Source organism: Salmo salar, chromosome 15 (assembly GCF_965601325.2).
Source record: "Salmo salar chromosome 15, fSalSal1, whole genome shotgun sequence".
Taxonomy (NCBI): Eukaryota; Metazoa; Chordata; class Actinopteri; order Salmoniformes; family Salmonidae; genus Salmo; species Salmo salar.
The window spans coordinates 28,366,554-28,391,411 of record NC_138305.1 but is presented as its reverse complement, the minus strand read 5'-3'; the positions used below and the strand labels follow the sequence as shown (position 1 = coordinate 28,391,411).

General features: G+C 43.3%; 1 protein-coding gene across 6 annotated transcripts in view; it reads left to right on the top strand.

Moving 5' to 3' along the window:
* Positions 1–24,858, top strand: part of LOC106571102 (ryanodine receptor 3) — a 234,663-nt gene that overhangs the window by 190,489 nt on the left and 19,316 nt on the right. For 5 of the 6 annotated variants that reach the window (XM_082961634.1, XM_082961633.1, XM_082961631.1 and 2 more), the window contains 29 exons: positions 18–163; positions 537–624; positions 747–839; positions 2,055–2,222; positions 2,459–2,518; positions 3,170–3,304; positions 5,919–6,031; positions 7,775–7,871; positions 9,966–10,078; positions 10,222–10,273; positions 10,514–10,573; positions 10,989–11,088; positions 11,173–11,252; positions 11,393–11,469; positions 11,739–11,812; positions 15,900–15,914; positions 16,882–16,962; positions 17,219–17,307; positions 17,623–17,751; positions 17,977–18,081; positions 19,275–19,356; positions 20,018–21,025; positions 21,175–21,455; positions 21,890–21,933; positions 22,265–22,433; positions 22,682–22,768; positions 23,455–23,628; positions 23,821–23,951; positions 24,271–24,313. In XM_082961634.1, the coding sequence (XP_082817760.1) occupies positions 18–163; positions 537–624; positions 747–839; positions 2,055–2,222; positions 2,459–2,518; positions 3,170–3,304; positions 5,919–6,031; positions 7,775–7,871; positions 9,966–10,078; positions 10,222–10,273; positions 10,514–10,573; positions 10,989–11,088; positions 11,173–11,252; positions 11,393–11,469; positions 11,739–11,812; positions 15,900–15,914; positions 16,882–16,962; positions 17,219–17,307; positions 17,623–17,751; positions 17,977–18,081; positions 19,275–19,356; positions 20,018–21,025; positions 21,175–21,455; positions 21,890–21,933; positions 22,265–22,433; positions 22,682–22,768; positions 23,455–23,628; positions 23,821–23,951; positions 24,271–24,313 (3,894 nt within the window). The remainder of the gene's footprint in view (positions 1–17; positions 164–536; positions 625–746; positions 840–2,054; positions 2,223–2,458; positions 2,519–3,169; positions 3,305–5,918; positions 6,032–7,774; positions 7,872–9,965; positions 10,079–10,221; positions 10,274–10,513; positions 10,574–10,988; positions 11,089–11,172; positions 11,253–11,392; positions 11,470–11,738; positions 11,813–15,899; positions 15,915–16,881; positions 16,963–17,218; positions 17,308–17,622; positions 17,752–17,976; positions 18,082–19,274; positions 19,357–20,017; positions 21,026–21,174; positions 21,456–21,889; positions 21,934–22,264; positions 22,434–22,681; positions 22,769–23,454; positions 23,629–23,820; positions 23,952–24,270; positions 24,314–24,858) is intronic. The other variant, XM_082961632.1, reaches the window with a different exon arrangement.

The following is a 24,858-nucleotide window of genomic DNA, read 5'->3' as shown; positions in this document are numbered from 1 at the left end:
CTATGTTCTAACCCCAGGTGGTGGCAGAGGAGGAGCTGCTGAAGGCTGACATTAAAGGAGACACTCAGGAAGCTGAGCTTCTCGTCCTGGATGAGTTTGCTGTCCTCTGTAGAGACCTGTACGCCTTCTACCCAATGCTCATCCGCTACGTGGACAACAACAGGTAGTATAACCCAGCCAGTCTTTTCTATTTCATGCTCATCCACTATGTAGACTACAACAGGTAGTATAACCCAGCCAACCTTTCCAACACACATATCTGTTGTTTAGGTTCTGGGAAATCTGCAGGCCTTGTCTAAATGTTGACTGAATTCATTTAGGATAGAACCATATACTTTTATGGAATTATTTACTTCAGGGGATCATAGTGAGATTAGATGGTTCAAATCTTTCTTATTTGGGATTGGTACCTGCAGATTTCTCCAATGCTTATCCTGTTATCTAGGCTACATAACACAACAGATGGTTATAGCTATGGGGTCTCATCTCATCTTTTTGACCATTTCTCATGAAAACGTCTGTCAAACTCCCACCAGATCCAGATGGTTGAAGAGGCCTGATGCTCAGTCCAACGAGCTCTTCACTATGGTGGCTGAGATCTTCATTCTCTGGTGTAAATCACACGTAAGACTTTTCGCTTTAGAATACTACAGATGTTAGTTCATTTTAGGTTATTTTCAAGTTCTGTTTGAAGATTTAAAAATCTTCTTGTTTCTTTCCTTCTTTACCATCTGACCCGTCGACAGAACTTCAAAAGGGAAGAACAGAACTTTGTGGTTCAGAATGAAATCAACAACCTGTCTTTCCTGACTGGAGAAAGTAAAACCAAGATGTCCAAGGTAAGGATGGTGCAGGAGTTCGTTTAGCCAGTAGTGAGTAAAGAAAGGCATGTATAGTAGCTCGGGTGGTTTTCCAGAAATCCTCGTTGGATGATTCTGTATATTCCTGCTTATTGCCTCATGACTCTGGAAAACCTGATCATTTTGGAAAAGTTACCAGAGTTTTCTCTTTCTCTCCCTGTCTCTCCCTGTCTGTCTCGCTCTCTGTCTCTCTCTCCCGCATCTGTCTCTCTCTGTCTCTCTCTCCCTGTCTCTCTCTCTCCCTGTCTCTGTCTGTCTGTCTCTCTCTCCCTGTCTGTCTGTCTGTCTGTCTGTCTGTCTGTCTGTCTGTCTGTCTGTCTGTCTGTCTGTCTGTCTGTCTGTTTGTCTGTCTGTCTGTCTGTCTGTCTGTCTGTCTGTCTGTCTGTCTGTCTGTCTGTCTGTCTGTCTGTCTGTCTGTCTCTGTCTCTGTCTCGTCTGTCTGTCTGTCTGTCTGTCTGTCTGTCTGTCTGTCTGTTTGTCTCTCTCTTTCCCTGTCTGTCTCGCTCTGTCCCTCTGTCTCCCCATCTGTCTCTCTCTCTCCCCATCTGTCTCTCTCTCTCCCTGTCTCTCTCTCCCTGTCTGTCTGTTTGTCTCTCGCTCGCTCTCCCTCTCTGTCTCTCTCTCTCCCTGTCTCTCTCTCTCCCTGTCGCTCTCTCTCCCCCTGTATGTCTCTGTCTCTCTCTCTCCTTACCCCTCTCTCCCTGTCTCCCTGTCTGTCTGTCTGTCTGTCTGTCTGTCTGTCTGTCTGTCTGTCTGTCTGTCTGTCTGTCTGTCTGTCTGTCTGTCTGTCTGTCTGTGTCTCTCGCTCTCTCTCCCTGTCTCTCTCTCTCTCCTCTCTCCCTGTCTGTCTGTCTGTCTGTCTGTCTGTCTGTCTGTCTGTCTGTCTGTCTGTCTGTCTGTCTGTCTGTCTGTCTGTCTGTCTGTCTGTCTGTCTGTCTGTCTCTCGCTCTCTCTCCCTGTCTGTCTCGCTCTCTGTCTCGCTCTCTCTCCCTGTCTCTCTCTCTCTCCCTGTCTCTCTCTCTCTCCCCCTGTATGTCTCTGTCTCTCTCTCTCCCTACACCTCTCTCCTTATCTCTTTCTCCCTCTCTCTCTCTCTCTCCCTGTCTGTCTCTCTCTTTCCCTGTCTGTCTCTCTCTTTCCATGTCTCTCTCTCTCTCCCTGTCTCTCTCTCTCTTCCTGTCTGTCTCCCCACAGTCAGGTGGTGACCAGGATAGGAAGCACAAGAAGCGGCGTGGAGAGTTATACTCTGTCCAGACCTCTCTGATCGTAGCCGCACTGAAGAAGATGCTGCCCATCGGACTCAACATGTGCACCCCAGGAGACCAGGAGCTCATCTCACTGGCCAAGATAAGATACAGTCTGGTGAGTTATACTACCTTATCCCTCTAACCCTGGAGACCAGCTCATCTCACTGGCCAAGATAAGATACAGTCTGATGCGATACAGTACAGTACTATCATATCCCTAAAGTCTTCAATGATCAAGTGAAGTAGCGTATTGATGTGTGATCACACTACGTCTTTATACTCAGATAGCCAGGCTTATCCCCAGCCACTGAGTGTCATTTCTCACTCCTCCATCCTGTTTCCCTCCGACAGAAAGACACAGACGAAGAGGTGAAGGATCACTTGCGTGAGAACCTCCATCTTCAGGACAAGGTATCCTGGGGGGAAATGTCAAACGATCTGTTGTTCTGCACAGTGAACACCCGTGTGTTCCTTTGTATCTCCTGGTCATTACTCTGTGCCCCAGTGAAGTGGCGTGTGAAACCTCTGCATTTAATCCTCCACGTGTATACAACAGACCAGGACATTCAACAGTAAACCAACCTTTCCTCTCTGCGGAAACAACATGACCTGATCTTCTGATGTTTAAGTGGTGTCACATTATAAATTAACAAATTATAACGAGTCTAATGTTTAATGCTGTGTGTGTCTGTGTTACATGTGATGTACCAATTATGTTTTAGTGTTAAGCAAGTTGCTTAATCTGATCACAAACATTTGATGTTTTTGCTGATGATGGTTTTGCTGGTAATGATTTTGCTGGTATATTTAATTTGATTGAGTAGCCAGCCAATTTACTCGTTGGCATCAATCAACAGTCCATTTAGCTGGGACTGAACACCTGGTGCTTCAACAACTCTGCCAGTGTGTGAGACTCTGTGTGTGTGTGTGTGTGTGTGTGTGTGTGTGTGTGTGTGTGTGTGTGTGTGTGTGTGTGTGTGTGTGTGTGTGTGTGTGTGTGTGTGTGTGTGTGTGTGTGTGTGTGGGTGGGTGGGTGGGTGTGTGGTGTGTGTGTTTTTGAAGTCTGATGACCTGGCAGTGCAGTGGCAGATGAACCTGTATAAGGATGTGGTGGTGGAGAGTGAGGAACGTACAGACCCAGAACAAACTGTGGACAGAGTACAGAGCATCTCTGCTGCAGTCTTCCACCTGGAGCAGGTAAACTATAGTCAACAGCCAGGTACACTATAGTCAACAGCCAGGTACAGGATAGTAACAGCCAAGTAAACTATAGTCAACAGCCAGGTTCCCTATAGTCAACAGCCAGGTTCAGTATAGTCAACAGCCAGGTTCCCTATAGTCAACAGCCAGGTACACTATAGTCAACAGCCAGGTTCCCTATAGTTAACAGCCTATTTCCCTATAGTCAACAGCCAGGTTCCCTATAGTCAACAGCTAAGTAAACTATAGTCAAGAGCCAAGTACACTATAGTCAACAGTCAGGTACAGTATAGTCAACAGCCAGGTTCCCTATAGTCAACAGCCAGGTACAGTATAGTCAACAGCCAGGTACAGTATAGTCAACAGCCATGTTCCCTATAGTCCACAGCCAGGTCCCCTATAGTCAACAGCCAGGTTCCCTATAGTCAACAGCCAGGTTCAGTATAGTCAACAGCCAGGTTCAGTATAGTCAACAGCCAGGTTCCCTATAGTCAACAGCCAGGTTCAGTATAGTCAACAGCCAGGTTCCCTATAGTCAACAGCCAGGTTCAGTATAGTCAACAGCCAGGTTCCCTATAGTCAACAGCCAGGTTCAGTATAGTCAACAGCCAGGTTCCCTATAGTCAACAGCCAGGTAAACTATAGTCAACAGCCAAGTAAACTATAGTCAACAGCCAGGTACACTATAGTCCACAGCCAGGTACACTATAGTCCACAGCCAGGTACACTATAGTCAACAGCCTATTTCCCTACAGTCAACAGCCAGGTTCCCTACAGTCAACAGCCAGGTACCCTATAGTCAACAGCCAGTTTCCCTATAGTCAACAGCCAGTTTCCCTATAGTCAACAGCCAGGTTCCCTATAGTCAACAGCCAGGTTCCCTATAGTCAACAGCCAGGTTCCCAATAGTCAACAGCCAGGTACACTATAGTCAACTGCCAGGTTCCCTATAGTCAACAGCCAGGTTCCCTACAGTCAACAGCCAGGTACAGTATAGTCAACAGCCTGGTTCCCTATAGTCAACAGCCAGGTTCCCTATAGTCAACAGCCAGGTTCCCTATAGTCAACAGCCAGATTCCATATAGTCAACAGCCAGGTTCCCTATAGTCAACAGCCAGGTACAGTATAGTCAACAGCCAGGTTCCCTATAGTCAACAGCCAGGTTCCTACAGTCAACAGCCAGATTCCATATAGTCAACAGCCAGGTTCCCTACAGTCAACAGCCAGGTACAGTATAGTCAACAGCCAGGTTCCCTATAGTCAACAGCCAGATTCCCTATAGTCAACAGCCAGGTTCCCTATAGTCAACAGCCAGGTTCCCTATAGTCAATAGCCAGGTTCCCTATAGTCAACAGCCAGGTTCCCTATAGTCAACAGCCAGATTCCATATAGTCAACAGCCAGGTTCAGTATAGTCAACAGCCAGATTCCATATAGTCAACAGCCAGGTTCCCTATAGTCAACAGCCAGGTTCCCTATAGTCAACAGCCAGATTACATATAGTCAACAGCCAGGTTCCCTACAGTCAACAGCCAGGTACAGTATAGTCAACAGCCAGGTTCCCTACAGTCAACAGCCAGGTACAGTATAGTCAACAGCCAGGTTCCCTATAGTCAACAGCCAGGTTCCTACAGTCAACAGCCAGATTCCATATAGTCAACAGCCAGGTTCCCTACAGTCAACAGCCAGGTACAGTATAGTCAACAGCCAGGTTCCCTATAGTCAACAGCCAGATTCCCTATAGTCAACAGCCAGGTTCCCTATAGTCAACAGCCAGGTTCAGTATAGTCAACAGCCAGGTTCCCTATAGTCAACAGCCAGGTTCCCTATAGTCAACAGCCAGATTCCATATAGTCAATAGCCAGGTTCCCTATAGTCAACAGCCAGGTTCCCTATAGTCAACAGCCAGATTCCATATAGTCAACAGCCAGGTTCAGTATAGTCAACAGCCAGGTTCAGTATAGTAACAGCCAGGTTCCCTATAGTCAACAGCCAGGTTCCCTGTAGTCAACAGCCAGGTTCCCTATAGTCAACAGCCAGGTTCCATATAGTCAACAGCCAGGTTCCCTATAGTCAACAGCCAGGTTCCATATAGTCAACAGCCAGGTTCCCTATAGTCAACAGCCTAGTTACCTATAGTCAACAGCCAGGTTTACACTCTATAAAGTCTTTATGAACCTTTATTTATTCGGTGTCCCATTGAGACGAGTGTCTTTTTTACAAGGTTGCCCTATTTTTTTTTACAAGGTTGCCAGGTCGCAATTGTAAATGAGAACTTGTTCTCAACTTGCCTACCTGGTTAAATAAAGGTGAAATAAATAAATAAATAAATAAATAAATAAAAAATTTACACCTGCATAAAGTACATAATAATGATTTAGTAATTATAACAATCAAAATGTGCATTGCAGACAGATTGTGAAGCTTCATCATGTTTCAATGAAATGTACAGCTGTGACACTGTGTTTCGGCGCAACATCACCATACAGAATGAGAACTACTGTAAGCCTTGAGGGACACCGAAACGTACCTAAGATTTGTCACGAGGAATTTCCATCCACAGAAGTAAATGTATAATGTTTTCCCGTAAGACGTAATGTTTTGCACACTAGGTGGAACAGCCTCTGAGGATGAAGAAGTGTGTGTTTCAGAAGCTGCTGTCCAAACAGCGTAAACGTGCTGTGGTGGCCTGCTTCCGCATGGCTCCTCTCTACAACCTCCCCAGGTAAGACTTCTATCACACTTACATACTACTCATGACAATTAGAGGTACACTGATAGGGGGGAGGGGGGGAAACGGGAGTTTTGACTAATGTAGGTCTATGTTGCCTCTGTCAACTTAATAAGATCAGTAGCCAGCTACCACCTGGTTACTCAACCCTGCACCTTAGAGGCTGCTGCCCTATATACATAGACATGGAATCACTGACCACTTTAATAATGGAACACTAGTCACTTTAATAGTGTTTACGTACGGCTTTACTCATCTGATATGTATTTTCTGTATTCTATTCTACTGTATTTTAGTCAATATCACTCCTACATTGCTCAATCTAATATTTATATATTTCTTTATTCCATTATTTTACTTTGAAATGTGTGTATTGTTGTGAATTGTTAGATACTACTGAACTGTTGGAGCTAGGAACACAAGCATTTTGCTAGACCCTCGATAATATCTGCTAAATATGTGTATGTGACCAATAAAATTTGATTTAATTTGAAGATACGTAGATGAATGTGAGTTTGAGGTGTTATTAAATCCAAGCTTTTATTCTGCCCAACTTTGTAACTGTGTCAACAACTAACCCAGAAAAAAGTCCTCAGTCGTCCTTCATGGTGTTATTGTCTCCATCAAATGTGATGTTCCAGTCCTGTATCTCTGTTATCTCTCAGTGAAGTTGGTGACATGCTATTATTAGTGTATCCACACTCTCGCTCTCTCTCGCTCTCTCTCTCGCTCTCTCTCTTTCGCTATCTCTCGCTCTCTCTCTCGCTCGCTCTCTTTCGCTATCTCTCGCTCTCTCTCTCGCCCTCTTTCGCTCTCTTGCTCTCACTCGCTCTCTCTCTTTCGCTCTCTCTCTCTCGCTCGCTCTCTCTCTCTCTACCTCCCTAACCTTGTTCTTCCTTTCTGTTATTTCTCTCTGTTATACCACCTACAATACCTTTCCCTCAGATACAAAAATAACAATTACTTCCTGAACGGCTATCGGTACGTTTGGCTGGAAAAGGCGTTCGCTGACTCTAATTTTGACCACCTGTTCTCCATGCTAACGGTAATGTGAGACTCCTGGCTGAATGCTAGCCTGAGTGTCAGTCTGTTTCTGCTCTCTTGCCAACTCCTTGTGGAATTGTCATGCCAAACAGACTGGCACCCAGGCTAGGTTGAATGCTTCACCTCTCTCCCCTCCTCCATCTTATTCTCCAGGCTATGGACTGAGCCAACAGTCAACACCACCTACCTACTGCACCTACCACAACCTACCTCCAGTTTACTGCACTGTTGATTCTGATTGGTCAGCCTCAACTTACAGCCAATCAGTGGTCAATCAATGAGCAATCCAGGAAGCATTTTGCTTGTTTACATAAAGATCATCATTCTCATTTTGTCTTAGAATCATGGAATGTTTTTTTCTCATGTAATTTAAGTAACATAATGACTGTATTTTTGGAGCTTTAGGTATCATTTATTAACTGAAATAATATTTGAATACAGTGTTCAGTGTTTTTAGATATAATTTTAACCACATCCTCAGACAGTTTCTGTATGCTAATCAAGCCATCAAGGTTGACCAGTCAGAAGGGCCAGTGGCTACCACATCGACCAATCACCACCCTGGAATGCTCTTCCTTCCTGTTTCACCCTCACATCTCTCCCTCCTTCCGCCTCCCCCTTTCCTAAACTTACTTGGACACACCTTAACCTCATTCTCCTCTCCTTCTCCTCCTCTCATCCCTCCTTCCCCAGGCATCGTTCTATTAACCTCTTCGTGTTGGGCTATGTGAGACTATGGATAGAGACAGAGGAGTACTCCTTTGAGGAGAAGCTAGTGCAGGACCTGGCAGTAAGTACTGGGCATGTTGCGGTGGTGTCTGCCACCACCTCAGCCCTAGCCTCAGCCTTGCCCCCTGTGCCCTGTGTTGGCACCGCACCCCCACCAGCCCTCTCCGCCGACTGCCTCTTGAGCACGATGCCCGCCGTTGAGCTTCGGGATCGGGATCGCTTCCCGGTTCGCCTGGGTCTGGGGACCTCGCCTTGGGCCCCCAGACGTTCCCGAGGGCCCCGCGCTCTCTCTAGCTTTGTGGCTCGCTACCGGCAGAGCCTTGACAGGCATGACAGGCTCAACCTCAGGAGACTCAGTGGCAGCAATGGCTCCGTCTCTGCAGCAAAGCACGTGGCTAGAAAAACAGGCTATGGCATGGGCTATGTCACCACTACTACTACTACTGTGGTAAGAGGGGCAGCTAAAGCCCTCAATAGGTGTTAGCTGTTTGATGTCCGACGTCGACCCTACCAACTAGATGTTGTACAGTATGGTCTCTACTGTAACTGTAAGTCTGTAGTGAAGTGGTCAAGTGGAGTGTGAAGTGACGTCTTCGGTGGCATGCTCGCGCACATCTCCGCCTGGATTCATACAGTATTGTGACGGGTGTTGAAATTCATTGATCTCACTGAACAAATCTGTATATACACTTGTAAGGAAGTAACCATATTTACACAGTACTGCAACATGTCATAAAACATGTCAGAGGAAGAATGTACAATAGTAGACGACGACGTAACACATTCATCATCATCATCGTCATCGTCATCGTCGTCGTCCACACACTGTATTTAGTAGTGCCGCATCTGTTGGACCATAGTAGTCTGCATGCGTTTCACTGCTGGGTCCTGTTCAGTAGGGAAACAACGTTTTGAAACAGAGTGAAACAGGGAGCAACTACCTGAACCAATAATAACGGCTGCTTTTTGTTTTCTGTCATAAATGTTTTGCTACGGTGTGCCCTACTAAACAATACCCTGGTCAATTCCCCTGACAATGCACCCCCCCCCCCCCCCCCCCCCCCAAACACCCCCCCCCCCCCCCCCCCGGTAACACTGTGCAACAAAGTGGGACTTGAAAGGGGTGTGGTTAAAATGGAGGCGGGAGAGGGAGCAAGCCTGCTACAGCTGTATTAGAATAAATCCCCAATTAAGATAAATCTTCTATCACATTGGGCAGCACAATTGATTCTGAGTTCGGGCTTATAATGTTTATATGTGAAAACTATTTCTAAGGTGCGTACTTTCAGATTTTACGAACTCACTTGCTTGTTTAAATCCCTTGCGCTGCTCGCGTTTTGAAGTCCACAATGTAGAAGGGGAGGGGACGGACTGAGAGATCAGCCAATTGAAATCAGCGGTTGTTTTTTCCTCTCCTGCCATAGACTTCCAGTCAAGTCCCGTTCTGAGGTGCTGTGAAACCAGAAGGTTCGACACAGAGAGAGCCGGCTGGTGGACAAGATTAGCCAGCAGGGTGTAGTCTCTAGTGGAAAGGCCAGGTTAAGAACAGAGATAACCTCTGTCTTTAGCCAGCAGGGTGTAGTCTCTAGTGGAAAGGCCAGGTTAAGAACAGAGATAACCTCTGTCTTTAGCCAGCAGGGTGTAGTCTCTAGTGGAAAGGCCAGGTTAAGAACAGAGATAACCCCTGTCTTTAGCCAGCAGGGTGTAATCTCTAGTGGAAAGGCCAGGTGAAGAACAGAGATAACATCTGTCTTTAGCCAGCAGGGTGTAGTCTCTAGTGGAAAGGCCAGGTGAAGAACAGAGATAACCTCCTGTCTTTAGCCAGCAGGGTGTAGTCTCTAGTGGAAAGGCCAGGTGAAGAACAGAGATAACCCCTGTCTTTAGCCAGCAGGGTGTAGTCTCTAGTGGAAAGGCCAGGTGAAGAACAGAGATAACCTCCTGTCTTTAGCCAGCAGGGTGTAGTCTCTAGTGGAAAGGCCAAGTTAAGAACAGAGATAACCCCTGTCTTTAGCCAGCAGGGTGTAGTCTCTAGTGGAAAGGCCAGGTGAAGAACAGAGATAACCTCCTGTCTTTAGCCAGCAGGGTGTAGTTTCTAGTGGAAAGGCCAGGTGAAGAACAGAGATAACCTCCTGTCTCCTGTGGGTCGTCTGTGTAGAAAACCCCGATGAAGATCGTGGAGGAGGAAGAAGAGGAGGAGGTTGAGATTAAGCCAGACCCACTTCATCAGCTTATCCTTCACTTCAGCCACAACGCCCTCACAGAGAGAAGGTAGGAGAGATAAATTAGTGTTTTATCCACCAATCTTACTTAAATAGGCAATAATTGTGTGATCTTAACTTATTTGTGTTATATTTCTCTACTGACTTGATACAAGACATGATAATGATTGGATAATATGTTATTCTCAACAGTTTCTTGGAAGAAGATCCGCTGTATATTGCATATGCAGACATGATGGCAAAGGTACTGTACGCAACTGAGAATTTGAGCACACTTTGGCTGCGTTTACATAGGCAGCCCAATTCTGATCTTTTGCCCAATTATTGGCAAAAGATCTGATCTGATTGGTCAAAAGGCCAATTAGTGGCAAAATATCAGAATTGGGCTGCCTGTGTAAACACGTACTTTCATAATCAGACTGGGTTTATATACAATTAATACACCGTTGTCATAACTCTAGCATGTTCTCCTCTATCTCCTCAGAGTTGTGCAGAGGATGAAGAGGAGGAAGAGGAGGAAGAGGGGAAAGAGAAGACATTTGAGGTTTGAATCTGCCTTTATTCCACCTCAGGGTTCGGGTCCCCATTTTTCACCATGTGAAGGATCTGTCGACGTGCCCTTGACCAGGGCGTGGACCCTGGATGCTTCTGTGTGTCGCTCTGAATGGGAGTCTGTTGGATGACTGGTGTGGTGTAGCTGTTGAGCGGCTTCACTGCAAGTATATTGTATGTTTCGGATATTCAATAAAAAAATTTATACAAATTCAAATAAAAAAAATCCTCACAGCGTAAAAATCCTCAAAACATGTCTATGTTAAAGTTTATTTTACGATGTAAAGTGTTTTACATCACACAGGCATCTCCTTTGTAGATCATGTATTTCTCCCCTCAGGATGATAGATCGATTTAAGAATGTTTTTGACGTTTTTTAATCAATGTGTGTGTGTTTGGGCCCACAGGAGAAGGAAATGGAGAAGCAGAAGATCTTGTACCAGCAGGCCAGACTCCACGCCCGTGGGGCTGCTGAGATGGTGCTACAGATGATCAGCGCCAGTAAAGGTGTTGATTATCATCTTTAGCTGCAGTATAGATGAAGCCAAATGTCCTTCAAACTAACAATTGTGTTCTCCTCTCTGTCCCCAGGTCGACTAGGTCCTATGGTGACCTGCACCCTCAAACTGGGCATCTCCATCCTCAACGGAGGTAACGTGCTGGTCCAGCAGGTTAGTCTACATCACATTATTACAGGTGTATTACTGTGTATGTTTGACACATCATTACCACAGATGTATTCCGTCATCACGTCTTGCCAAGACTTTCTGTGCATGAAAACGTGAGTTTTACGTTCCATTGTTTTTGGCAGAAAATGCTGGATTACCTGAAAGAGAAAAGAGACGCAGGCTTTTTCAAGAGTTTGTCAGGCCTCATGCAGTCCTGCAGGTAACCGTGACTACGCCACCCAAATAACCCAGAGTACAGACCTCGTCTTAGAACTGCCTGGGAATGATGATAGCCTTCTGATAGCCTTCTGATCAACTTCTGATAAATCAATGTATTGTAACTTATTGATAAGCATGTTGGTTATACCCAATGACATTATAAATTGACCTTCATAGTCCTATCGCCACTGTTTATGTCAATCTTATTAATTATCCCTGTGCTGATGTGTTTCTCTTTGACAATGTATCTTATCTCCGTACCCTCCACAGTGTCCTGGACTTGAATGCCTTTGAGAGACAGAACAAAGCGGAAGGTCTGGGGATGGTGACAGATGAAGGCTCCAGTAAGTTTAGCGACAGGATGGCCAGCTGATGCACTACCCTGAGCTTTAATAAGTAGTTCAATATTTGAGTGTAGCTTCCTTTTTCCCTTCAGCAGTAGGTGAGCTATCTTGGTTGCTGTTTGACACTTGGAGTATCTTTACTCATAAAACTGTTAAGAGAACAAAAGTCACACCTTTCCTTTCCTTAGTTGTCCCCAAGCCTAGTCTAGGTAGTGCCGAAGTTTTCAGTGTTCGATTTCAGCTTATTTTGTTTTTTTTCTCAGCAATAGGTCCAAGAGATGTCTGCTATCTTAGCTGTTGTCTTGACTCAGAGAATCTAGAACTTTAGGGATCAACACACACCGTTCACTCACTGCTCAGCAAGAAGCCAACCTCCTTCCATATGGCTAATGCTGGACCATGACATTGGCTTATCTCTCTCTCTCGCTCTGTTGTTTTATATGTTGGTGTCAACTTATCTTCTGAATGAATGGCCCTGGCTAATAGAAAATTAACATAGAATTGCATTCGACCTTGTAATGCGATTTTTGTTTTTGTTGCATCCGTTTCTTACTGCTTGTGCTACAGTAATGGTAGAGCAGGGTTTCCCAAACTGGGTCCTGGGGCCCCCCCCTGGGTCCTGCCCCCCCCCATGGGTGAATCAGCTGTGTAGTGCTATGTCAAAAAACTAAACGTGCACCCCTTGGGGTCCAGAGGACCAAGTTTGGGGAACCCTGTGTTAGTGTCTGTGGTCCATGTGATTAATCTGTCGTTGTCCAGACAGTCATCAGGGCTGCAAGGCCTTGTGGCATCACCGATGACTTGGGGTAAGACAGAATATATGTACAGTAGGTCTATGCAGCAGGGTTGGGGTCAAGTGCATTTCAATTCCAGTAAATTCAGGAAGTAAACCAAATTCCAATGACAAATTTTCCTCAGTAAAAGGCCTTGAAGAGAATTGGATCGGAATTGATATTTCAGTATACTTCCTGAATTGACTGTAATTGAAACGTAACTGACCCCAACCCTGCTTTGTATTACACAGTATGAATGTCACTCACCACTTTTAATCATGGAATGAATTGAGTTCATTTTAAATGAAGAAGTGACATTTATGACAAAGTTTCATCAGGTTTAGGAATCTAAGATGTTCAGTAGTTTCATCAGGTTTAGGAATCTAAGATGTTCAGGAATCTAAGATGTTCAGTAGTTTCATCAGGTTTAGGAATCTAAGATGTTCAGTAGTTTCATCAGGTTTAGGAATCTAAGATGTTCAGGAATCTAAGATGTTCAGTAGTTTCATCAGGTTTAGGAATCTAAGATGTTCAGGAATCTAAGATGTTCTGTAGTTTCATCAGGTTTAGGAATCTAAGATGTTCAGGAATCTAAGATGTTCAGTAGTTTCATCAGGTTTAGGAATCTAAGATGTTCAGGAATCTAAGATGTTCTGTAGTTTCATCAGGTTTAGGAATCTAAGATGTTCAGTAGTTTCATCAGGTTTAGGAATCTAAGATGTTCTATAGTTTCATCAGGTTTAGGAATCTAAGATGTTCAGTAGTTTCATCAGGTTCAGGGATCTAAGATGTTCAGTAGTTTCATCAGGTTTAGGAATCTAAGATGTTCAGTAGTTTCATCAGGTTCAGGAATCTAAGATGTTCAGTAGTTTCATCAGGTTTAGGAATCTAAGATGTTCAGTAGTTTCATCAGGTTTAGGAATCTAAGATGTTCAGGAATCTAAGATGTTCAGTAGTTTCATCAGGTTTAGGAATCTAAGATGTTCTGTAGTTTCATCAGGTTTAGGAATCTAAGATGTTCTGTAGTTTCATCAGGTTCAGGAATCTAAGATGTTCTGTAGTTTCATCAGGTTTAGGAATCTAAGATGTTCTGTAGTTTCATCAGGTTCAGGGATCTAAGATGTTCAGTAGTTTCATCAGGTTTAGGAATCTAAGATGTTCAGTAGTTTTATCAGGTTTAGGAATCTAAGATGTTCAGTAGTTTCATCAGGTTTAGGAATCTAAGATTTTCAGGAATCTAAGATGTTCAGTAGTTTCATCAGGTTTAGGAATCTAAGATGTTCAGTAGTTTCATCAGGTTTAGGAATCTAAGATGTTCAGGAATCTAAGATGTTCAGTAGTTTCCTCAGGTTTAGGAATCTAAACTGTGCAGTTTGTGTGTGTAAGTACAGTAGTTATCAATGTATATGAAAACATCTACACGTCTTATGTTGTCTGGTTCTGATTCAGTACCAATATGATACACTAAAAGCTTTCCAAGAGATATTTTTACTCCTAATTTGAGAGCAGGGGTTTCCTCCGTCCTGAAGTAGGGCTAAGACATCGTGCAGCATTTCTTCTTTTTTTTAACTGTAACCTTTATTTAACTAGGCAAGTCAGTTAAAAACAAATTCTTTTTCACAATGATGGCCTATCAGGGAACAGTGGGTTAACCTCCTTGCTCAGGGTTAGAACAACAGATTTTTTACTTTGTCAGCTCGGGGATTCGATCCAGCAAACTTTCAGTTACTGGCCCAAAGCTCTAACCACTAGGCTACCTGCTCTAACCACTAGGCTACCTGCCTCTAACCACTAGGCTACCTGCCTCTAACCACTAGGCTACCTGCTCTAACCACTAGGCTACCTGCCTCTAACCACTAGGCTACCTGCTCTAACCACTAGGCTACCTGCTCTAATCACTAGGCTACCTGCCGCCCCAGCATTAACTAGATACAAGCCTCTTCTGTCACATCTGCATTACAACACACACACACACACCTCCCCCACACACCTAATGCTCACACACACACACACACACACACACACACACACACACACACACACACACTTTCTCCTAACACATCCTTCAGTTCTCCAGTTGTATAGTTCTGATAGTATATAGGATGTTATTGTCGTTAACCTAAGTACACCCTAATTATCATCAAACCTTAAAAACCATCCTTTTAACAGGGTGCCCTTGTCTCCTCACCTATAATGAGGTTAAAAACCTTCCTTTTAACAGCATGCCCTTGTCTCCTCACCTATAATGAGGTTAAAACCTTCCTTTTAACAGCATGCCCTTGTCTCCTCACCTATAATGAGGTTAAAACCTTCCTTTTAACAGCATGCCCTTGTCTCCTCACCTATAATGAGGTTAAAACCTTCCTTTTAACAGCATGCCCTTGTCTCCTCACCTATAATGAGGTTAAAAACCTTCCTTTTAACAGCATGCCCTTGTCTCCTCACCTATAATGAGGTTAAAAACCTTCCTTTTAACAGCATGCCCTTGTCTCCTCACCTATAATGAGGTTAAAAACCTTCCCTTTAACAGCGTGCCCTTGTCTCCTCACCTATAATGAGGTTAAAAACCTTCCTTTTAACAGCATGCCCTTGTCTCCTCACCTATAATGAGGTTAAAACCTTCCTTTTAACAGGGTGCCCTTGTCTCCTCACCAATAATGACTAGGAATCTAAGATATTCAGTAGTTTCATCAGGTTTAGGAATCTAAGATGTTCAGGAATCTAAGATGTTCAGTAGTTTCATTAGGTTTAGGAATCTAAGATGTTCAGTAGTTTCATCAGGTTTAGGAATCTAAGATGTTTAGGAATCTAAGCTGTTCAGTAGTTTCATCAGGTTTAGGAATCTAAGCTGTTCCCTTGTCTCTGCCCTTGTCTCCTCACCTATAATGAGGTTAAAAACCTTCCTTTTAACAGCATGCCCTTGTCTCCTCACCTATAATGAGGTTAAAAACCTTCCTTTTAACAGCATGCCCTTGTCTCCTCACCTATAATGAGGTTAAAAACCTTCCTTTTAACAGCATGCCCTTGTCTCCTCACCTATAATGAGGTTAAAAACCTTCCTTTTAACAGCATGCCCTTGTCTCCTCACCTATAATGAGGTTAAAAACCTTCCCTTTAACAGGGTGCCCTTGTCTCCTCACCTATAATGAGGTTAAAAACCTTCCTTTTAACAGGGTGCCCTTGTCTCCTCACCTATAATGAGGTTTTTACATTTTCTTTTTCTTCTCCTTTTTGAAATTCAATGTCTTCTCTTGCTTACATCTGCTTTGTCCGTTTGTTTGTCCTCTCCTATCATTAAAACTCATCGATGGCAGTCGACAGTGAGCGGGGTAAATAGACAATTCAGATGCTCCCAACTGCCATGCTAACATCTTGAATTCCGTCACCATATTGTGGTCCCTCTCTCACCTTCACTTCCCTGCCTCATTTGACCCCCACACGACCTGGAAGCATTAACCTATTGCTCTGGTCTGCAGGGAGGTACATTCATACGTATGCATGCGTTGAATGGAGACATAAAACTACAGGTTTACTTTGTTAACTCCTGTTAATAGTGGTAATTGTTACCTTTTCTTTATGTTATTCTGCATCACTTATCTACATTCTACTAATGATACTCCTATAAGGCTATCAATATTTTTCCAAAGGTTTAACCTATGATTTATAGACTTGTCCACAGCTGAAGCAAAGCTTTGATGTGCTTTGGACTTGGGGCCTATTTCACAAAGCTGGTTTCATGTTTAACTTTCACATGGATGATATAGCTGCTTCAGAAATTGAATTCAGTTCTTCCCACATTTGTCAAGTACTATGGAATGGAATCGCTTGCTGATTCTAATTCTAGTGTTCCACCTTTCTGTTCTGATTCTTTAAAAAAAAACATTCCCTACCATGTGTTGTCTTGTTCTAAGACTATACGGTATATGTGAAAGTTATCTGGCTAACCTCCAGCTTCCTGAAATGTCCTGGTGTTTCACCATATTCATTTCAATTGTAATTAATTTCAGAGCATTTCAAAAAAATTAGCACTTTAGATGCAGCTGTTATCTAAAGTCCCTGGACTTTTTTTGTGAACAACACAGACTCTGTATCTGTGCTTGCCACCTGCCTGTCTAAGAGTGATGGGTGCCGAGTGAGCAAGGGCACGATCCTAACTTGACATCCACGAGCCTAACTCAGACTTTCGCCTATATCATGTAAAATCTAGTTGCTCGCGGATCTCAAGGTAGGATTCGGCCATTGTTTTTCTTGTTGTTTTGGAGAGCAGTCTTCACCTACTTCTGTCCCCTCCCCAAGGTTCCAAAGTTCTGACGAATGATGACTTCACCAAAGATCTCTTCCGGTTTTTGCAACTGCTCTGTGAGGGGCACAACGGGGGTGAGAACTTTTATAAATGACTATTAAAACAAATATGAATATTGTTTTTGGTATCGATTTGGACCAGTTGTCAAAAAGAATTCATCACAAAATGATCTGATCGCTCTTTCGTTTAGGTGGCGAAAGTACAATTTCCATGTTAGCTAACGTAACCATAACTCATGATAGGTTACTCACAACCAGGCTCCTACACTCCACATTATCCCAATTATCCCATTAACCACATCATCCCAAAATCTAAATTTGTTCTTCACAGATTTCCAAAACTTCCTGAGAACACAAACAGGAAACACATTGACAGTCAACATTATCATCAGCACAGTGGACTACCTGCTACGCCTTCAGGTGATACACACTCACACACACACATTCAGCTATTTTGTCTCCCTTAACCAAAAACACACACACACACACATTCAGGTATTTTGTCTCTCTAAACCACAAACACACATTTGGTTATTTTGTCCTCACGACATAAACCATATTTATAAACACACATTCTGATACACACACACACACACACACACACACACACACACACACACACACACACACACACACACACACACACACACACACACACACACACACACACACACCTAGAAAGGAGAATGTGACATGTTTTCCCCAACACACTGACATAGTAATCCTTCTCTGTAGGAATCTATCAGTGACTTCTACTGGTATTATTCTGGGAAAGACATTATCGACGAGGCAGGGCAGGTCAACTTCTCCAAAGCCTTAGCTGTCGCAAAGCAGATCTTTAACTCACTCACTGAGTACATCCAGGTAAGACCTGTCCCTTGTGTTTTTATTGGGTTTCTACATTTTGCCTATATTCACTCTTTCGTCCCAAACGTGATATTTTTATTTTATGATACTTACTGACATGTTTTTAATTGGTGTGATCTTTATAAATATTCACTTCTCTCCCCTTCCTCTCTTCTTCCCTCCCTCCCTCCCTCCCTCTCCCCCCTCCTCCCACCTTCCTCTCTCCCTATCTCCCCATCCCAGGGCCCATGTATTGGGAACCAGCAGAGTCTGGCCCACAGCAGACTGTGGGATGCAGTGGTGGGATTCCTGCATGTGTTTGCCAACATGCAGATGAAGCTGTCCCAGGTAACTAGGTGTCCTCAGTGCTGCACCAACCATTCCAGTAAAGTGAGCAAAATAAAACAGTAAACTACTGGCCCAGTCCAGCGTCCTGCGAGCTACCCTGCTATCCTAGAGTTGCATTCAGTGTCTATCTATAGGCAGCAGTGTCCCGCTGCTTCCTGTCAGTCAACGCTCACTGTCGTCTCCATCGCCTCTCCAATCAGACACTGATCTTGTAAAAATCACTCACATTTCAATAGACTATTTAGGGGATGTACTTGTACATCAAGCTGCCTCTCACTACAGAAACAGGAGATCGGTTCCTGCCCTGGAGGCCGTTGTAGCTCAAGGCTTACTTACTACTACACTTAAATAGCCTCAAAGAGTATAGGATTCACCCACACAGGACCGCACCAAACATCCTCAACATCAACAAGCAGGTCGTTAGATGCAAAGCAATTTTTCCCCAGTTGATTTCTGTAAATGAGAATATGTTCTCAGTCAACTTGTCTGGTAAAGGTTTTAAGGTTTACTTATCTGGTAAATTAAGGTTTAAATTCACCTGGTAAATTTTAATTAACATTTTTTTTTTTAAGTATGTATTGATGCCTATATCCTGCAATGAAGGGGCATTTGTTTCAGCAGGAGCTTTACCCCAATAACCATGAACACAGTTACACAGCAAACCATTTAAGGACATTACAATGTAAAGGAGTTTAACCACCACTTGTCTACTGTCTTTGACTACTGTTCTCTGACCATTGTAAAACTGTTTAGAACTGTCCACGTCTCATTTGATATGCTCTGTTGTAAAAATCTAGTCTAATCTATATACTATTCTATTCTGGCTTGTCGTGATAGTTGCGCTCAATAGTAGATTTAGTTTTTTGTTCTGTCGTCCAGTGGAATGTGGATGCTGTCTTCCTAGATTAGGCCTGTAAAAACCCTCTAACATTAGATTAGGAAATTCATCTGTGTTGAATGTTTCGTTTTTTTTGGTTGTGTATTTTTAATGCACACCAACTGTGTATTGTACGCATGATTGAGATTCAAAAATATCATGAAAAATGCTTTATAAATACATTGTATTATGAATGATTCATTTATTTTTATTATTAAGCACTAATAAATACAAATGAATAAATAATAATTCATACTAGTAAATGAATGGCAGTGTAGTGTTAATGCAGTTGTTCCGACGGTCGGCGCTCCTTTAGGACTCGTGTCAGATTGAGCTGCTGAAGGAATTGATGGACCTTCAGCAGGACATGGTGGTGATGATGCTGTCACTGCTCGAGGGTAAGAACCTACTACAGATTCACTCAAATAGGACTGTATCTAAGATGTTGTAGGTTACGGTCACCACACCAGCATTTTGTTTGAACGTATATATATATTTACACCATATAGTCAATCATTTACACATGGCAGTAATGGTAGGTATCCACATAATACAAGTTCTATTCTTAACCCCATTCCTTTACTTAGATTTGTGTGTATTGGGTATATGTTGTGAAATTGGATGTGTGTGTATTGGGTATATGTTGTGAAATTGTTAGATATCACTTGTTAGATACTGCTGCACTGTTGGAACTAGAAGCACAAGCATTTCTCTACACTCGCATTAACTAACCGCACTCGCTAACCATGTGTATGTGACCAATAAAATGTGATTTGATTTTGTGAATATGAACAAGGAAGAATGTAAGAGTAAGTAAGTTTGTAAGTATAGTAAGAATGTAAAGTAAAGTAAGAATGTAAAGTAAGAATGTAAATTAAAGTACGTAAGAATGTAAAGTAAGAATGTAAAGTAAAGTAAGAATGTAAAGTAAAGTAAGAATGTAAAGTAGCAATGTAAAGTAAAGTAAGAATGTAAAGTAAAGTAAGAATGTAAATTAAAGTAACTAAGACTGTAAATATGACATGACATTGATTCCCAGTCTTATGTGATGTCTCCTAGGCAACGTGGTGAATGGAACAATAGGAAAGCAGATGGTAGACACTCTGGTGGAGTCCTCCAGCAACGTAGAGATGATCCTCAAGTTCTTCGACATGTTCCTCAAGATCAAGGACCTGACAACGTCTGACAACTTCAGGGAGTACGACCCCGAGAACAAGGGGGTGATCTCCAAGAAAGATTTCCAGAAGTCCATGGAGAACCAGAAGCAGTACACCCAGTCGGAGATCGAGTTCCTGCTCTCCTGCGCTGAGGCCGACGAGAACGACATGTTCAACTACGAGGAGTTTGTGGAGCGGTTCCACGAGCCGGCCAAAGACATCGGCTTCAACGTAGCCGTGCTGCTCACCAACCTCTCTGAGCACATGCCTCACGATCCCCGTCTGGCCACCTTCCTGGAACCGGCCGAGAGCGTGCTGAACTACTTCGAACCGTACCTGGGTCGCATCGAGATCATGGGCGGAGGGAAGCGCATCGAGAGGGTCTATTTTGAGATCAGCGAGTCCAGTCGTACACAATGGGAGAAGCCACAGGTCAAAGAGTCCAAGAGACAGTTCATCTTTGACGTGGTCAACGAGGGGGGAGAAAGCGAGAAGATGGAGATGTTTGTGAACTTCTGCGAGGATACAATCTTTGAGATGCAGCTTGCGTCTCAGATCTCGGAGCCCGACGTGGTGGAGCGCCCGGAAGAGGAAGAGGAGGAGGTGCACAACTTGTTAGAAGAGCTTGCAGAGGAAGAGGAGAATAGCGAGCTGGAGGCTTCCTCGGCTTTCACCATGGCCTGCATCTCCGTCAAGAAGAAGATCTCCAACTTCAGACAGATGCTGACCTTCAAGATCCTCAAGAAGCAGTACAAAAAGTCCAAGAAGCTGAGCTTGAAGGAGATGACCGTTGGGTTCTTCTCCTTCTTCTGGACGCTCTTTACAGGGTTCTTCAAGGGGATCTACAGCCTCATCTTCGGATTCTTCCACCTCATCTGGTCATCCATGTTCGGAGGCGGGCTCGTCGAAGGTGGGATCTTCTTTATCTTTGAATTATTAATCTCTTTCATTGACTATTTTGTTTATTTTTTCTATTTTACGTTATTGTTTTTTGGCTACTCATAAGTGTGTTGCGATGTTTTTAAATGCACTTTAAATAAAGTCTGATTTGATTTGAAGGAGCCAAGAACATGAAGGTGACAGACATCTTGGGTAACATGCCCGACCCCACCCAGTTTGGTATCCACGGCGATGTGTTGGAGATGGAGAAAGCCGAGGTTGGTGATTCTGTGTCGGGCGGGACAGACCAGGCCATCAAACCGTCGGACAAGGCAGAGCAGGACATCTTAATGCAGATGATTAATCCCACACCAAAGAAAGGGGAAGGGTTAAAACATGTAGATCCTGGACTGGGAGACGTCTCTGAGACTCCTGATACCACCGCCACTGTGGAGAAGAAGGTGAGCAATCTATATCTGTTAAACCTTAAAAATAAATAAAAATAAGAAATTAAATACAATGACTTGAGTAGCTTAAAACACTTTAGACAACAGGAAGATATCATATATAATGTTGATTTTCGATGGCTTCTGTATAGCCTACTAGTTCTCAGTAGGCCTAGGCTTGTTTCACATGGATGATGTCACTAATAATTATCCCTCTAACCTTCTGTTGTCTGTCTCATGTAGAAGACTGATCCCCTCTATCCTTCTGTTGTCTGTCTCGTGTAGCAGACTGATACTCTCTATCTTTCTGTTGTCTGTCTCATGTAGAAGACTGATCCTCTCTATCCTTCTGTCTGTCTCATGTAGAAGACTGAACCTCTCTGAGCGTCTGTGTCAGTCTCATGTAGAAGACTGATCCCCTCTAACCGTCTGTTGTCTGTCTCATGTAGAAGGCCGTTAAAGAAAGTAAAGAGTCAGAACCAGAGAAAGCAGAGTGAGTAGTGTATACATTTATTTATCTCTGTCTGTGTGTATGTTTACTTCAGCTATGTAACATGAAGGGCATGTTAAAATCAACTTGATTTATAGTGTATTTAAAACATAAATTAAAATCCTGTGCTCGGTTGCTCGCATCTTGACAGGTTATTTTAAATAAGAGTTTGATCTTAATGGATCATTTTTTCTTAAAATGAAAATAATGGAATGAAACGAAAGACTGTGTTGTGTTGTGTTGTGTGTTAGGGTTTCAGCTCTCTAAGAGTTGTCAGAGCTTTGTGCTGGTGTCAGATCGATAACAGATCGGCGGCCATCTTGTGTTCTCACAGCACAGAGAAGAAGGAGAAGGAAGACATGGCCAAGGAGGAGGAGCCTAAAGAGGAAGTGGCTCATGAGAAGCCCGCCCCCAAGTCCAGAAACGGCCAATCAAAGGATGCTCCTACTTCCTTCTTTGCCAGCTTCTTGGCTGGGCTGGAGATCTACCAGGCCAAGATGCTGGTAATACATCAGACATTGTGTTTGTTCAAAATCGACTACATTTACGCGTCTTGAGCGCGGGAAATCTCTCTCCAGAAATAGTTTTTCTGCCTGCCACCTGCTGTCAACAGTGACCTTCCACATTGTCGTCATTGCAGTCACGCTCACCTCAGAAGACTGCTTTAAATGATTGTGACTAAATGTATTATCATGACTAAATGTATTATCATGACTAAATGTCTAACTTTCATTGTTCCATGTGTTTGCAGAACACACTGGCTCGAAACTTCTACAACATGCGTTTCCTGGCTCTGTTTGTGGCGTTTGCCATCAACTTCATTCTACTGTTCTACAGGGTAATTTATTATAACATTTAATGTTTTCTTGCTCTCTTTTCTACAAGATGCAAATAATTATTGCGTTGATGGCGAGATGAGGGGTGTTTTCTTTCCCACCATACGGTGACAGTTCTTTACCAATAACCAAGGTCTCATAGTCTCACTGCTGAATTAGACGTTCATCCACATTCTCCAAACGTCAAATTTAGAAGTGTTTTTTTTTCTCCCGCTGCTCTGTATCATTCAATTTCTTCAAATTACACATTTTGAAGTTAAGGGTTAAGTTTAGTCACTCATTATGAATGGTTAAGGTAAGGGCTAAGGTTTGGATAGGGTTATGAATGTTTACGGTAAGGGTTAAGGTTAGGGATAGTCAAAACCCACAACTGGGATCGAACACACAACCTTCTGATCCAGAGTCATGGGTTTACGCCTATCCACAACACCCTACAAAAACCAAGCCTACTTGATAGTAATAGTGCTCACTGTTGCCGGTTTTGAAGGCATTTCCTGACGTCATCAGGACGTGAGATAGATGTCCAATTTTGACATCAATCTTGAATGACCTGGCTGCTTGTATGACCACTTGGAGCCAAACTTTGAGACAACATTGTGAGCTGGTTGTGTGTTTGCTGCGATTTGACCATTGTGCAGTTTGTCATAGAAATAAAAACACATTTTCTCTGTGGGTCGTCTGCCCTCAGGTGACTGCTGATGAGGACTCCTGGACTAGTTCTGATGATGATGATGAGGAAGGTGGTGAGGAGTACTTTGTCCTGGAGGAGAGTACAGGCTACATGGCTCCTACACTGTGTTTCCTGGCTGTGTTCCACACTGCCCTCTCTATCCTCTGCTTGATTGGCTACTACTTTCTCAAGGTGATTCCAATCATTTAATCAATCAGCAACCGATCACATCATTTCACAGCATCTTTCTGTCCGTCTGCGTGTCCGTCTGCGTGTCCGTCTGCCTACCTGTTTGTCTCGGTCCGTCGTTCTATTCTAATGATCTTCTTCCTCAATGTTTCTCCTCTCACTCTTTTCTCTCTCTGTCATCCATTTCCCTCCCAGGTGCCTCTGGTGGTGTTTAAGAGAGAGAAGGGAATCGCCAGGCTGTTGGAGTTTGAAGGTCTCTACATCACAGAGCAGCCGGCAGACGATGACATCACAGGACAGTGGGACCGCCTCGTCATCAACACCCCGTGAGTCATTACCACGGAGGTACACTCAGTGCCTGACTTGGACTGAAACAGGTGCCGGTACTGTTTATATTTAGGTGCGGGAGTTCCGCAATACTTTTGAGCTAAGATTCTATGAGAGGTGCAGGATCTCAAGCAGTAGAACATTTGAGGTGCCGGTACTCAGTTCCCGTAAGCTCCTGCCCAAGTCAACCAGTGTTGAAACTCATATGAACAAGTCAGTTGAAAAAAATCACCAGCTTCAGATGAAATTTCCAAATAGAATTGGAGAGACATTGAACGACTGATACCATGTCTATTTTTCTTTCTTATTTTTCTCAAGGTCCTTCCCTAATAATTACTGGGACAAGTTTATCAAACGGAAGGTACGTGGGATTTCAAAACTAATATAAAAATGTATAATAATAATGTTATTCACACAGAATTCTACACTAGTACTATACAGTATAATGTCATAGTGTAGTATAACAATATTATAAACCCAAACCGTATGTCTTTCCTTGTATGTGTCTGTTCTGTCTATAGGTCATTAATTAGTATGGAGATCTGTATGTGTCTGTTCTGTCTATAGGTCATTAATTAGTATGGAGATCTGTATGTGTCTGTCTATAGGTCATTAATTAGTATGGAGATCTGTATGTGTCTGTTCTGTCTATAGGTCATTAATTAGTATGGAGATCTGTATGTGTCTGTCTATAGGTCATTAATAAGTATGGAGATCTGTATGTGTCTGTTCTGTTTATAGGTCATTAATTAGTATGGAGATCTGTATGTGTCTGTCTATAGGTCATTAATTAGTATGGAGATCTGTATGTGTCTGTCTATAGGTCATTAATTAGTATGGAGATCTGTATGTGTCTGTCTATAGGTCATTAATTAGTATGGAGATCTATATGTGTCTGTTCTGTTT